This window comes from Choloepus didactylus, chromosome 8, assembly GCF_015220235.1.
Source record: "Choloepus didactylus isolate mChoDid1 chromosome 8, mChoDid1.pri, whole genome shotgun sequence".
Classification (NCBI taxonomy): Eukaryota; Metazoa; Chordata; class Mammalia; order Pilosa; family Megalonychidae; genus Choloepus; species Choloepus didactylus.
The window spans coordinates 122,828,943-122,845,121 of record NC_051314.1 but is presented as its reverse complement, the minus strand read 5'-3'; the positions used below and the strand labels follow the sequence as shown (position 1 = coordinate 122,845,121).

General features: G+C 35.0%; 1 protein-coding gene across 2 annotated transcripts; it reads right to left on the bottom strand.

Annotated features, from left to right (window-relative positions):
- Positions 1-2,895: 2,895 nt before the first annotated feature.
- CLEC7A (C-type lectin domain containing 7A) lies at positions 2,896-14,677 on the bottom strand. Of its 2 annotated transcripts, XM_037846085.1 has the most exons (6): positions 14,493-14,677; positions 12,320-12,418; positions 11,015-11,164; positions 9,748-9,899; positions 8,299-8,417; positions 2,902-4,170 (listed from the first exon to the last, which is right to left on the bottom strand). In XM_037846085.1, the coding sequence occupies exons 1-6, from the start codon at positions 14,578-14,580 to the stop codon at positions 4,044-4,046; spliced, it is 735 nt and encodes a 244-aa protein (XP_037702013.1). In that variant the 5' UTR covers positions 14,581-14,677; the 3' UTR covers positions 2,902-4,043. The 2 variants fall into 2 exon arrangements, with proteins under 2 accessions (XP_037702014.1, XP_037702013.1); XM_037846086.1 differs by lacking the exon at positions 8,299-8,417 and having other exon boundaries at positions 2,896-4,170.
- Positions 14,678-16,179: the final 1,502 nt, after the last annotated feature.

Here is a 16,179-nt window from a genome sequence, read left to right as displayed (position 1 = left end):
AATGCCAAATTGGTTGGGCTGAGGGGAAGGGGAAGTGGCGAGTGTTTTCTGTTTGGGCGGTCTCTGCCTGAACAGTTATTGAGGGTTCCCTTCTCAGATCTCTTTTGTTCATCTGTTTATACTTCCTGTCTAACTACAGTGTACAAAGGGCAAAACTTTACAACAGCAAGGTGGTTCCTTTAGACTCTGGGGAGTGGTAACAGAGGGACATGTATCACCCGGGTGCTTATCCATCATAGTCACTATCACTCAGATCAAGGTTAACCTCTCTGTGCCTGTGTGAAAAGAGGAGAGACTTTCTCCCAGAGCATAGTGTAAAACATCATATACATGAATATCATTTTTGTTTGCATTTCAGTAGAACTAACTTTATTACTATTATTTTAAACAACAACAACAAAAAATGGTCTAAAAGCAAATGCAGTTATGTACCAAAGGATGGACATGACCTGGAACTCACAAAGCTGTGTCATAAACGGAAACAGCATTTACAGAGAAAAATAGTATTTCAGATACTGTCTGGTTGAGTAGTCTGGAGACACAAGTTAACTGATTGCCAGGCAATCGGGGTGAAAAAAAAGAAAAAAGATAAAACCACCACAGTCCTTTGATGGCATCTAACTGATCTTACTCTTTCATTTTATATAAAAAAGGGAGACTGACAACCAGCTAAGTGAAGCGATTGGGCCAAAGTTACATAGCTGGTTAGTGACAGAATTAGCTTTAAAAGTCTACCTGTTGTCAATTCAACAATCTTTCTTCTGATACTGTCTGGACTTGATCTAAAATTTTATAGCACATTTGATACATCATGATCACAATAAATTTTACTGGGACTCAGGATTTTTAGAGCTATTAACTAATCACTTTGTGGCTTTGGGAAGTCAGTTAATTATTTGTGTTTTAATTTCCTAAGCTCAGAAGAAAATCAGAAGCTTATTTTAGTTAATGTCCAAAAATCCTTCCTGAATCAGTACAATAGACTTATATTCCTCTGCCAACAGTATTTTAGATGTGTGGTGATGGCTGGGATAAAGCCAGCATGCTAAATTTTAAGGAGTGTGGAAGATGCCTGGGTTGGGCAGCCAAGCCCTATAAGGATGTATCAAGAAGTACATATTGTGGATTCATTTGTTCTTCCAAAATGTGTGCTGTTCATCAGAAGATTCTGAATAAAATAAACATAGAGACATTCCTCTTCCATATGCCTTGTAAAAGAAGGAAATCAAAAATTGTTTGGTCTTTTGAATTGGGTTGAGATAACAGAGAATGTTATTGGAGAGAAAAGGACAGTAAAAATTTTGAAGAGGGAGATAAATGAAGCACATATGAGAGTGAAGCAGAAAGACAGAATATTAGAAATTGTCACTACTGGGGCCCAAAGAAATGCCTCTGCGAAGTGATGCTAATTATGATTCTAGTGAAAAAGCAACTGGAATGATCTACCAAACTTCAGTTATTTGAGTAGATCCTTGATAATTTTTGTAAGCAACCTACATTAAACCTTATATTATTTTTCCTTAAATACTCACTTTCCACAACAACAAAAACATTTTTTGAGCACCTTTTATGTGGCAGATACTGTTCTAAGATTGTGGGATACATCAGTGGAAGACAAAACTCTCTTCTTTTAGAGCTTACATTCTACGGAGGGAGGCAGGTGATATAAAAGAAGAAAATAGGTAAGCAAATAGTGGAGTATATTAGATTATAATAAATTCTATAGTAAAAATAGAGCAGGGTAAGAGAGATTGAGAATGTTGGGAAGGAGGGCTGGTAATTTTAAATAGATGGTCATAAGACCTCATTAGGAAGGTTGACATTTGTAAAAGAATTGTAAGAAGAAAAGAGGTGAGACAGTAGGCCTTGCAAGAAGCTGGAGTGAAAAACTTCTGGGTAGAGGAAATAGGAAGCACAAAGGCCCTGAGGTGCAATGCCTGGTACGGCTGAAGAAGTAATAGGGAATCCAAGTCCTGAGGGGAATGAGCAAGGATGAGAGAAACAGATGAGCTCAAAGAGGTAAAGAAGGCAAGAGCATGTAGGATTTATAAATGATGTAAATATATATATACATAAGCTCTGAGATACATGGGGAGTTGAAAGAGAGTGACTTGATTGTAATTTTAACAGAATTTCTCTGACTGCTATATTTGTAAATGGACTATGGAAGGGAAAAGGTGGAGGCTGGGAGACTACTCTGAAAATTATTGCAATAACCCAAGCAAAAGAAGATGATGGTCCTTGAATAGAAAAGTGTTTCTTCCACCATATCATTGCTCATCTTGAATTAACCTTTAGACATAAGCAGATCAAGCTAGCAGATGTATATTCTTTTCCGTCTCTTGGAAAATACTTCCTCTTTGGTCCCATGTACATTTCCAGGTAAGTTGTGGTATCAGCATGTGTCAGCAGTTCAGGTATAGTATACCTGGGACAACCTAGAGTAATTTTGCTTTACCCATCACCTTTGTCATACTCATGACTTTACCTTTAACCCACAGATTATTTGTTGTTGCCAGGCCTGTCTGCTCTGGATTAGTATGGCATTGATATTCAGTATCCAGAATTATTTTTCTTGGATATCATTTCTTGGGCTCATCCACCCCATTCTGGGGAACCAGAAGGAAAATATCAAACTAATAACAAAATTAAAATACACAGCAACTCTTCAAAATCCCACACTGTGTCTTAATTATCTACTTAAACTAGTTAAGCATACTCCTACTTCTAGTCTGAATTATCCCTGCCCTTTTCACGTTTTTTTATTTTCAGATAGTTGCAACAAAAGCTTATATATTAAAAGGCAGTTAGTAAACTTCACCAAAAACCTTTATCCTCTTCTCTTAGATGTTTTTAAACATTTGAGTTCTCAAATTTATTTTTCAACACAGAATTTTCCACAACATCTACCTCCTCCCCAGTATGAAATCCATCATCACATTGCGGAAAGGGAAATTTTTGATAGTGATTATTACACACAGGCACATAATTTAGGGTCAAAGTTTCTTTGATAGGCATCTTTAATGAACTTGACACAGTTTATGATCACATATTAATCAACATGAGAGGGCTGCAGATGCTTCCCAAAAAATATGGAAATCCCCAATGGAAATAATAACTCCAGTGAGAAATTTTTTTAAAATATGAGAGACAAGTCATCACATTAGGAAACATATTTACATTCCAATAACACATTTTTACAGTAACTATTAAGGAACTAGAAAAAACTACAAAATAGTTATCATTATTATAAAAAATAATAAACAAAATCATTTGGGATTCCAAAATGCCAATGGGATTGGTTACTGATTTATATTAATTACCAGATTATATTTATTTTTATTTATATAATTTCAAAAGGAGAAAGCTTTCCTAGAAGGGCAGTTGCCCTACAATTTCACATTATGCAGAATCCTATTAATCAGAGATGTGGCAGAAAGGCTTTCTGAGATACTTAATTGGGAAAAAAAATCAGATGAAGTTGCTGCTTTTGGATGATGACAATCATATTGATGAAAAAAATAATAAAATTTCTGATTGCAATGAAGATTTTTCCCATTCTTCATTTAGCTATTCAGAAATACATTCTGCATTTCACTTTTATCTAGGGTACTGCTAAAAGTTGAGGAATAAATCATATAAACATGTATTTATTCCAGGAACACTTTTTGAAGACAAAAATTAGTGAAAATATAGGGTTTTACTCTGGTAGAGTCAGAATTAAGACCTTGTTGAAACCCAAATAATTTGCAGCTTATCCTAGGTAAATACTAAAATCAATGGTAGAGTGAAAATTCACGCTCAGCTGCCCTGACTCCCCATCCAGAGCTCTATTATCTAGAACATAATAATTTACTGATCTACCTATAGTATTGGTAAGTACAGAAACCACAGCCTCTCCATCCTGTTTCTCAGCAAAGATCAATTTGTTGGTCTCTCTTAACATTTTCAGAATTTTTTCTACTTTAAATATCACTAGTTTCTGTTTTTTGCCTTCCCTGTTTCCTCCCATATCTCTTTGCCCTCCTACATCACCATTATATTCATAACTTCTTCTCACAAATACTGTATGAAGGCAAACTACAGAGTTGATCATAAGCGATTGACACATGAATCCATACACAATTGTGAGATGAGTTTTCTTCTGTTTCTGTGCTTCTGATCTGAAACCTGTTAAAACAGAAGACAGGGAGGTAACTAGAACAAATACAAGTTACAATTTCTACCTGGAAATTGGTGAGGATATTGTCCTCAGAAAAGAATTTATGAAGTGGCGATATTATTGAAAAGGAATCTTGAATTTTTATGGTGTTCTTGGTTCTCAACTGGTAAGAGAATACTCTCCATTATTAAAGTAGAAAAAGTAATGAATTAAAAAAATCCTACCAGTTAGATAAAGTAAATAAAGCTTTTGACAAGTCAAAAGCCATTGATTATTCAATAGAAGATTCTTTACTTATTTTAAAGCCTCTTACCTCAATGTTTATTAATAAAATCAAGCAACAAACTAGTGAAATATATATATTTAATGAGTAGACCAACTGATAAGAATTAAATACTAAAATGAGCTTCAGAACTAAATGAAGAATGAGTCATGTCAAAGTCATTTAAAGGAGGACAAATAACTTTATATACTGTAACACATCCTGAAGACAGAATTATGTACATTACAATGATTGATGGTAATGATAATTACCATGGGCAAGTGGAAGCTTGGCTCTGTTCTATTCATTCTTCACTTTATACCCCTGAAGGACCAGTATTAAATAGTCAAATTCAAATGACATCCATGGTCTTCAGTACAAAGGGTGTCTACATTTGGTACTCTTCATGTGGGATGCCTATCTTTTCTTCCTGACCCCGACATCAGAGAATTGAGAAAATCCTGCTGTACGCATACTAAGCTAAGTATATGAAACTACTTTTGATCCAGGCCTCAGACAAAACTATGGCTGGCTTTCTTCTCCCCGAATTTTCCTTTACATTCAAGTGTTTTGTGAGTGTGTACAGAGACAGATTAAGTTGCTGCCAGCCAGCAAACCAAGGAGTAGTAACATGTGAGTTTAGAAAGAATCCTCTAGTGGAATGTTTAAAATAGTAATAATAAAAGAAAATTTGACATAAAACAAGTGCTACAGAAAAGGAAGAAATATTTTTCAAGTTTGTTTATTAATCAATTCACCATCCTTGGGCTAAGGAGGTAGAATAGCTAATTGATATTAAAATCAAAATATAATGATACTCAGAAACTTATACTATTCAATCTCAATGGTGCCTGCCAAAAGCAAATAAAAAGTCACTCTATGAACTTCAAATTAGTTCCACTAACATTTTTATAAACAGTGTCCAGTACACTATCAAAAATAATAAGGCATATGAAGAAAATACACTCTACAGGAATGAAAAATGCAGAAAGGTATATAATAGAAGCCAAGACACATCTGTATAAGACATTGGAATCATCAAATGCAGATGTTAAAACAACTATGCTTAGTGTGTTCTAGGATTCAAAAGACAATATTGGGAATTTTGAATGACAAGTAGGAATTATAAAATTAACATGGCAGATTTGAAAAAGAACCAAGTAAAAATTATAACACTGAAAAAAATGCAATATTCCAAATTAAGAACTTAATGGATGGCTTTAACAGCAGATTAACAACAGATGAGGAAAAATTGGTAAGTTGGAAGATATGTGGGAAGTAAATATCTAGTATAAAACAAAGAGAAAAAAAGGATGAAAAATACAAAGAAAAACATAAGAGACACATAGGATGTTATGCATATAACTGGAATCCCAGAAGAAGAGAAGGAAAATAGGGAAGAAGCAATATTTGAAGCAATTATGGCTGAGAATTTTTCAAAACAGAAGAAAACTAGATTAAAAAGATATATTGCCTTCAAACAGCTTGCTTCTCAACAACAATAAAAAAGAAAACAGAATAATATCATTGAAAGGTAGTAGAAAAAAACCTACAAACCTCTAATTCTACACTCATTGAAAATATGGTTTAGAAAAGCTGAAATTCAAACATTTTTAGACAAACACTGAGGGAATTCAAGTCCAGAAGAACCACCCTAAAAGAAATACTAAGCAGTATTCTTCAGACGAAAGGCAGATTATCCCAAATGGAAGTGAGGGGAGGCAAAATAAAAAAGAAACAATCAAAACTGTAAATATGTGGGCAAATCTGGATGAATACTGATTGCAAAAAGCCATAAATTTAGTATCTTCCAGTCATATATTTTAATTGAAGCCAAGATGCCATCAATTGTAAGACATACTATTATTTAACCTATTTAACCTGTGAAATACATTCATCCAAGATGGAGAATTTTATAGGGGCTCATGTGTAACAGGCTATTTGGGTGTAAGAGTAAATGAAAAGTAAACGTGTCAAACAGAAAAGAACATGAAACTTCCATGACTCAATCTTGCCACCAGGTGGAGGAAGAGAGAAAAAAATTACATCCTCTGAGAATTTGAACCATAGTCTGGTATTCATGCATTTCTGATACCTTAATTCCTAACACCAGTGTAGTCCAAAGAACCCCAAGTGGAGTAACTAATTCAAAGTAGTCTCAGGTTTTCCCTGCCCCTAGTTGAGCAGAAGAAACAAATACTAATCCTTCTTGACAGAACTCAACTTACAATGATTGTAACAGGCTATCACTTGAAAGACATATTCCAGTTTTAGAGATATTAAAATGTAAAATATATGTGTCTTATAATTAAAAGATACAACAATTATAACATTAAAATGTGGAGAGTGTAACCAGAGTAAAAGGAATTTCATATTGTCCAGGAAAAAAGACAAACGTCAACTAATTTTAGACTTTGATGAGAGAAGAGTATGTATTGTAATTTCAACAGTGACTACTTAAAAAATAGTAAAAGTAAATTCCAAGCAGAAGAAAACATGGAGTAATAAAAAGTGCTAAATCAGTCCAAAAGAAGGAAAGAAAGAGGGGAAAATAACATTTAATGGGCCATATACCAGAAAGATACGACAATTCTAAATCTATGTGCCTAATGACATGGCTTGAAACCATTGAAATAAAACATTTACAGAACTATAAGCAGAAATGGAAAAATCCACAAAAAAAGTGGAAGATTTTAATACAATTCTCTCAATATAGGAAGAAAAAGCAGACCAAAAAAATCAGAGAATTAGCAATTGTACTGAGTATATTCCTGATGACAATGAAATTAAGCCTGAAAACTAAAAGAAATAGATGACTAGAATACCCATATGTATGTACACTAAGAATTATATTTCTAAGCAATCCATGAGGCAAAGAACAAGGTACAATAGAAATTACAAAGTATTTTGAATGGGATAGTAATGAAAATACATTAAATATTTTCCTTATACACTTGAATAAAAGAAAGGCAGAAATTCATGAGCCAAGTATCCACTGCAAGAATGCAGAAAAAGAATGGCAAATTCAACCCAAAAAATCTGGATGGAAGGAAATAATAAAGATAAGAGCTAAAATTAATGAGAAAAAAAAAAACAAAAAGAGAGAAAATTAACAAAACCAAAAGTTGTTTCTTTGAAATGACTAGTTAAATTAAAAAGCACCTGGTGAAGAAAGATGGAAAAAAAAATGTACGAGGCGTGTGCTTACACACACACACTCACAACAACAAGAATTTAAAAGGGGGTACAACTTTGTATTCTGTAGATACTAAAAAATAAAATGAAAGACAATTGCAGGTAGGAAGCCATCAACATGCTCAAAGGAAGAATTTATAATTATGCAAATGTGAAATATGTTTAAAGAGTTTTAAAGATGTAAAATGTGGTTGCTTTTAAAATGTATGATAATAGCATGAATTAAGCACTTCTTCTGTGCAAGGCACTAATTTACAGATGGGAAAAGCTGGGCTCAGAGAGGTTACGTGACTTGCCCAATGTCACACAATCCTGAATGGGCCAATCCATCCCTCAAGCTTAGGCCTGACTTCAAAGCCCATGCCCTTAACCACAGTGTTCCACTGAGCAACAATGATTGTTCCTTGAATGGATAACTTCAAACAGAGGCCAGATCACCTGCTGGTAAGGAAGCTGAAGGAACACCTATGCTGATAGCACTGAATGGCCTCTCTGCTCCCTTTGACTATCAAGTCCTCCTCCACCTCATTTACTATTGTTCTCGTTCTCTCTCTCTTTCTCTCCCCACCCTGTCTTTCTGTCTTTCTCATAGATGGCCAACAAACCAGGTTCTTAACTGATTGATAGGCTTTCAGCTCTCTGAGAAAGGGGATGGAGCTTTATCTCTCCAGATACTTACAAGTCAGAAGAGAATGTTGAGCCATCCTCCCAGAGCCATGGTCCCTCAGTCTGATTGCGAGAAAGCCCTATCCAAAATGAGTTATCAGGTTGGGAAGACACTTGCTTTACTATGAATTCCTGTAGGGAAACAGATGCAAACACAAAAACACACATTAAAAAAAAAAAAAAAAAAAAAAAGCAAAAAGCAAAAACAAAAAACAAAAAACAAAAACAGAAACTCTCATAAACATTGAGAAAGAAAGAACTGATTGAATAGTTTGGGTAGAGGAATGCGTGTATAAGTTGGCATCAACCTTGACAGGTGTCAATTCTTTAATGCCATTGAATGCCTCAAAGGCACATTTCATTTCTTCAAATACATTATGGTTTAATTTTCCAAAAAAGAATAAATTCAGGATGTCCATATTGTACTGCCTCCATTTAACCTAAATGGCAAAATCCAAGGATGACAGGCCCTCTAGGCAATTTTCATGGGTGACAGGCCACTACCTCCTCCTCACAGTGAAAATGTAAATTTCTACTACCTTTTTCAAGAAATGCTTCCCGGAGTTGGATGGCAACTTAAAAATAATTTAGCTGCAATGCATGTTTTATGAATAAGCAGTCTTGGGTTCAGTGGTGATATATGAATTGTTGACAAATCTTGGACAATTTAGTGGCAATTACAGATTGGTCTAAAAGTCCAACAGAATACTAGTCCAGTGCTCTTTCTTTGCCATATATCTACCTTCATTCATTTAAAAATGAACTACAAATGTTGGGTAGGCCAGAAGAAAACAAACAAAACAATCATAATGGTGATCAAAGTAGATGCAGAAGTTATAGATAAGTTTAGATTTATTGTGTGGAATGTTTCCTATTAGTCCCATCCATGTCTTATCTAAATTCTACCTATCATTCATGAGACACTGTCTGTAAAATTTCTTGTGTCCACAAGGATCTCTCTCTCTGAACTCCTGTAACATTTGTGGCCAATACCATATACTTACCTTTAGACATCTATTGGGTAGTTCCTTTTCTCTTACAAACATTGCAATAGCAAGGTTACCTTGCAAAGAGTAAATGACTTATAAATGTATGTTGTCATTCCTACTATTTTTCTTGATGATTATAAAGGAGAAAATTTTCTGTTTTACTCTACCAAATTTAAAAATTGAAATTCAAACCCACAAAAATTAGTAGTGGCCTAATTATTATAGTCATGCAAATGTGGGATGTGTTTAAAAGAATATTTTAAAATGAAATGTCATTGTCTTAAAAATTAATTAATTAAAAATCAAATCACATATTTCACATTTTACATGCTTAACTAAGCATGCTATTAATATAATCATGGGGAATATTAAACCTGACTTTGTCTTGGGAAAAAATAGCATTACCTGGAATCTTCCTATTTTCCTGTCCAATGTAAACCACAGATAAATAAATAAATGGAGTCTGCACTTACCAGTTCTTCTGAGCTGTCTATCTTCACGAGATTAGAGCCCATCTGAGAGCACTGTCTCTTACTTCTTCTCCAAGATTGTGGTGATGTCTGAAATATATAACAGCTTTTCTCGTATGTGATCCAGTTAGGGGGACAAAGGCTGGAAAAAACTTCTGGAAATAAAAGATAAGTACCATGAAGTTTATATCACACTAATTCACTCTTTTAGCACATGCACCGTTCATCCTGAAGACACTTAATAAACCATCACTGGGTTGTTATTAATGTTTCATTTTTACTCAAACTAAAGGAATACAATTTTATAAAAAAAAAAAAACCTCCAATGCCCGCAATTACTATAAGTAAAAAAGTAAATACGAATTGAGTAATTACAATGTTTAAAACCATCAACCCTGCTTTTCTCCTTGCATTGTCTACCACTTCTTCAAATTCAGTCCAGAATATTCCCTCTGTGATAACTCCCTAAAATAAATCCATTCAAAATCAGTCACTGAGGCAAAGAAAGCACTTTTGTGTTGCTTAATGTATTTTACAGTTGTGAGATCCATTTTAGAACAGCACTTTCTAAACAAGAAAAGTATAAGGGCAGTTATTCACTTTACAGAGTAACTTTTTTATGCTTTATTATCTACTTGATAAAAATAGCAAGGAGGTGTGCATCCAGGAATGATTAATTAATTGAAGTTAAAGTATTGTCACAATCAAGTATGATGCAAATAGAAATAAAGATCGAGTGTATAGAAAATTATAAGGCAAATCAGTGAAATTGTATGACTAACTGGAAAAACAAATTTAACACATGTTTTCAGGAACATATCTATTAGGTTTCTGTGTTTTTTCTGTTAATAATTTAAGCTCTTATATCTATGCAACATTTTCCCTTCTTTCCTCTTTCCCACCCTTTCATCATTTACAATGCCCTATTTCCTTTCTAATTGTATCTCTTTAAAATGTTAATTCCCCAAGGGAAGAGGACACACATCTTTCCTTTGCATTAAATTGTAAAATCTTTAAGTCTATGTATGTAACCAGTGATAAATCTCTTATTGATTTGAAGGAAAAATATCTAACTTACTTAGAACTGTTCAACCAAGTTCATGGGGTATTTATGATATCACTTGATTGCATATATGACAGGGACACATAATATTGAGATAATACTGGTAAGTATGCCTTAATTGAATGTACAACCATTGGATGTAAGTGAACTCTCTTCACCCCACCCTGCCCCAGACCTTAGCACCAAGAATTAACCTCCTGCTCTTACTTGTGGTTGTTGGAGCCTTAGTAGGTTTCTTAGTAGGAACCACACTCTCTTCTAAAGATGATTGTGTGGTTTGGCTGTGGTTCTTTTTATTTCTTGATGTAAAGTTGCCATTCTGCAGTGGGTTGCTCTCTGAATTAGATCTCCGAATAACTTCATATACCAACAGCAATAATGATGACAGAAAAAAAAAAAAAAAGTCACTCTACTCCATTGGAAACTTAGAATCCCCAAACCCATATTTTTGTTGAGGGAAGCAAATTAATTATTAATAGATGATGGAGAGGTAAAGATGATGATAGGTAGATAGATAGATAGATAGATAGATAGATAGATAGAAAGACAGACAGACAGACAGGTAGATGATAGATTAGAGTTGATAGATGGAAAGGCTAAATAACTTCCATAAAGGATGTAGAGAGAAAGGAGTAAGGTAAAGCAAGAAGAGAAGAAGGAGGGGGCGGAGGAGAGAGAAGGAGATTGATGATGGAGGCAGAAGTCGGCAAACAGAATAGCATCAAGAGGAGCTGTGATAGATGTTTGAAATAGTAGCAATTCTTCTCTCTGCCTTCTGTTATTTACAAGTGAGCTCTCCTTGAGAACCTACCCAGTGCCAATAGCATAGGACCTTGGGCAAATTACTCCCTCTGTTTTGTTATTTGTCTTTGTTATTTGTCAGTAAACATTTGACTAATTAAGGCATATAGTGGAGACTTTGTGAAGGCACAATAATACTTTATTAACAAAAGAATGCATGAGATATAAAATCTAAGAGAATTATTATCCATCACAAATTATCTGCTTATATCTACTTAGTACTTTGTAAGCGCTGCAGGAAATTCCTCATATATTCAGAGGATTTTAGACTAAAATAAGGAATAAAACAATTTCCTTAAATCACAAGACTCATAAAAATAGCCTTAAGTCCCTTTAGTGAATTTTTGTCATTAGGATAATAGCACCATATTGTACTTGCTTCTTGAATTCCACTGGTTTCCTTCTACGCCTTTGAAATCAACCATTCAAGGGAGGTACGAGAACAGTGTGGTTACAAAGATGAGTGTTTCAGATAGACTGCCTAAATTTTTATTCATGGCTCCACCACTAACTAACTTATGACTCTGAAAAAGTACAATAACTTTCATGTCTCTAACTTCTTAGTAAAATGGAAATTAATAGTACCAATTTAGTTGGGTTAATGTAAGGATTAAATGGGATTATGAATGGAAAGTCCTTAAAAGAGTGCCTGGCACATAATAAATGTTCATTAAATGTTTGTTGTTCATAACCATCCCCACAGATACTCACCCACAGTGCCCAGGACCACAGCTATCACCAGTATTACTAAGCATAGGATTCCCAAGGTCACAGCACAGGGACGCCAACAAGGAGATGCAGCACAATTTCCTGAGGAAATTGAATGAAGAAACAGGATGATGTATCATGGCTGTGCTAGTTGGAAGCTGTTATTTACCCCAGAAAAGGCCCTGTTCTTTCATCCATTCCTGTGGCTGCAGACCTGTTGTAAGTGGACCTTTTTATTCGGTTATTTCAATTGAGATGTGACTCACCCCATTCAAGGTGGGTCTTAATCCTTTTAATGGAGTCCTTTATAAGAGGTAAAGGACATACAGAGAAAAAGCACAGAGAGCTCAGAGAAGCCCCAGAGAAGCTGAGAGACAAGGGCACACCCACAGAAGCTGAAAGAGGAGACCACTGAAGCCAGGAGCTGAAAGCAACAAAATCCAGGAGAGAAAGCCCAGTAAACACCGGCCATGTGCCTTCCCATGTGACAGAGGTGTCCCAGATGCTGGTGGCCTTTCTTCAGCGCCCGGGTATCATCCTGTTGATGCCTTGAGTTGGATATTTTCATGGCCTAAGAACTGTACATTTGTAAGCTAATAATTCACCAGGGTAAAAGCCAATCCATTTCTGGCATATTGCATTTTGTCAGCTTTAGCAAACTGAAACAATGGCATGCTTTAATTCCACAGTTTATCACAATCTGTCAAATTCTAAAGTGAACCATGAGTCATTGGCTGCCCAGATAATCTAGACATGTAGGATTAGTCTGAGATTTTTCCTGGCAAATTTGAGGACAGTGCCTTGATATCTATGAGCTCTAAATTTCAGTTCCACAGTTGATGTCTCTAAGTCTTGACACTACCAGGAACCCTGGAAGCCCACTCCTTCTCAGAGGATGCACATAATGTGAGGGAAAGAGCACTTGTTACTACGGGTGGCAAAAATCAAAATATGGAGCGTTCCTTTTTTTTATTTATTTTTTGCATGACCTTGGGAAAATTACTCCCTCTGTTTTGTTATTTGTCTTTGTATAACACTGAGTAATAAATCTAGCCACAGATGATTTTTGTGGGGATTAAATGAGCTAACACTCGTAAAAGCTCCTCGTTTAGGGCCTACTAAAACATTTTAGGTAACTCGGTACTTGTCCACACATGGGTGTAACACACACACACTTCCCTACCTCTTGCCTCACCGAGTTTTCCACTCTGCCCAATGGTTGCCCAAGACAAGAGTTACACAAGTGGTGAGAAGGAAATAATTGTGCAATGCAAATCAGCAGAAAGGAGAAGAGAGAAAATTCTGATGTCAAAACCTAGGAATATTCTCTCCCTTGAAGATACTAGGGAATGAATTTTGTGTTATCAGCACATCAAGAGCATATCTCTGCCTTTTGCTTAGAATAAGTAGTAAGAACATTTCATAGAATTGTCAAACAGGAGACTCATAGAGGAGGCTAAATCACTCATTCTATGAAGAGACAGGTCTTTTTTACTGCCTTTCTCCATATTTCACTCCTTGCACTTTGTTTAAGACCCATGTCCTGCTAATGGGATCTTTTCATTTAACATATGTATTTCTCATCACTCGTATCCCAAGAACTTCCTATACACACACACACACACACATACACACACATCAACCTCTCACCACATAAGCCATATCAGATTGAGGATTCTAAACCCTATGACTTCTGACTTGCCTGTGGCTTTAACCATAAATTATAAGTTCTTTTGCCCTCAGCTCCATCCCTTACCTATTTTCCATCTTTTTATTATTCTCTTTCTTATCTCCTGATATCTTCATATACAACATTATATGCATTCTACAATTTATACTTTTCTAGCAAACAAGCTACAAGCCACTCTTTCAGAAATTCCTCCATCTTTGCCTATGATCTCATTTAGTACCAAGTGTTTACTGCTGCACTATTTCTGCCATCATACATAATTAATTTAAAAACTAATAATTAGCTACTAAATTCTATTTTCTAGGTTGCAATGAGAAAAATCTTAGTGTACATTCAAATTACCTTCAGTGACTTTTGAAAAGCTGACCTTTAAAAGTGTGTTAATAAAATCCCTAAAAATCACAGTTGACAAATCTCTTAAATATTCTCCACTTAAGTATTTTTAGATGATGACAATAAGAGTGTTAAGGTCATAAAAAAAATTACCTTTCTCTGATACCAAAGGTCTCCTGGTGACGCCTCGACTGTTGAAATCTAATTGTGTATATCCGTCTTCATCCAAATTGCATTCCATTATTTTATTGAATCCCTGGAGAGACACAGCATTTGAGAGAGCTCTTGTCTTCTAAGATGACAGCCCATGCACAAGAGAGGATCTTTGAGTCAAGTCATGTGGGATAGGCATTTGCTGAGGTTTAACAAATTGAGCTTAAGTAGTCCAACCAGATGCCCAAAAGCAGGAAATGAAAACTATGTTGTGGTAATTTCCCATTTGTGCTTACAGATCCTGTTTCTGAGACTCTTGCTTCTAAGAAAAGTATAAGGCTGTATAGTAGGTAGTTTTTGTTTTAGACCAAATACAAGAAAAATATATAGATTAATATCCTAGGCTGTTCCAATGACTCTCACAACTGAATTTGGCATCATCAAATGACTTAATCATATTCAAACTATTAAACAATTTTGGTACCTTGAGTTTACTATTGCTTCATTATAACTATATATTAATTTATTTGTGTATTCATTCATTCAGTAAACACTTATTGAATGTTCACCTTTTCAATTGCTAGGAGTTGAGGATAAATGAATAAATGATATCTGTGAAGAAGCTCATTGCCTAATAGGGGAAACCCACAGGCAGGTCTGGGAAGGATGTCATAAGGAGGTGTATTGTTGCAACAACAGAGAGAGGAATCAAATATCTTTAGGATTTGTCAAGGAATAATAATACAAAGTAGTAATTATTAAACAATTATTATGTGCTAGGTATTGCACATTGCACATGTTTTCTCATTTAATCTGTTTTCCAACAAGCCCGTGTCGGGTAAGTATTATTATTCCTATTTTCAAATGAAGAAAATTTAGTCCCTTGTTCAGGTTTAAAAAACTAGTTTAAAAAAGTAGAGTAAGGAATCAAACATGGGTTTACTCTTCCTGCAAAACTCATGCTGTTTTCTATTTTGCTACCCTTCCTCTTTCACCATTCTTTTCATTTACATCCCAATTAACATCTTATGGAGAGTTCTGGGACTGAAATATATAATGCTAAATGTGTGATTTTTTTTCTCACTTTGAATTTTCATAATCATAACCAAATCAATGATATATGGAAAACACTTATCACTGCTAGAAACTAGAGTGGTGCCCTACCCATTTACCAAACTTGAAGGGAGCAGAATGTGGGAGACATCTGAGTAACTGTCTAACATATATCAAAATGGAAGAGAGTTCACCAAAGGGTAAATAAGTGGCTATCTCCTCCTTACTCAGTCTGCCACAAAAGTGCACTAACCTTTTATAGATATGTTGTGAAATGGTAGTGCAGACCTAATCTCAATATTTTTTAACCTTTCAGTTCTATAATGCAGCCCTTGGAAAGCAGGGAATACCAAAGTATTTGTCACAGAGTGATTAAATTAGCTAAAGGAAGAAGGGTCAGCCCGCTAAATAGGGCTAGAGAACAATGAGGAATGGAGCATCCCCAGAAAGTAATTGGAGAAATTGACTTTATACTGTCAATTCAGACCCCTAAAGGAAGACTTTCTGTATGAAATGATTTTTGTTCTCTATGACTATCTTCTATTTAATCACAACCCCCAAAAATAATTGGCTAGGTGCTAAAGAAAATGTTCAGTAAACATAAGCTTTAGTCTTCTTTCATCTGGGACCAAAA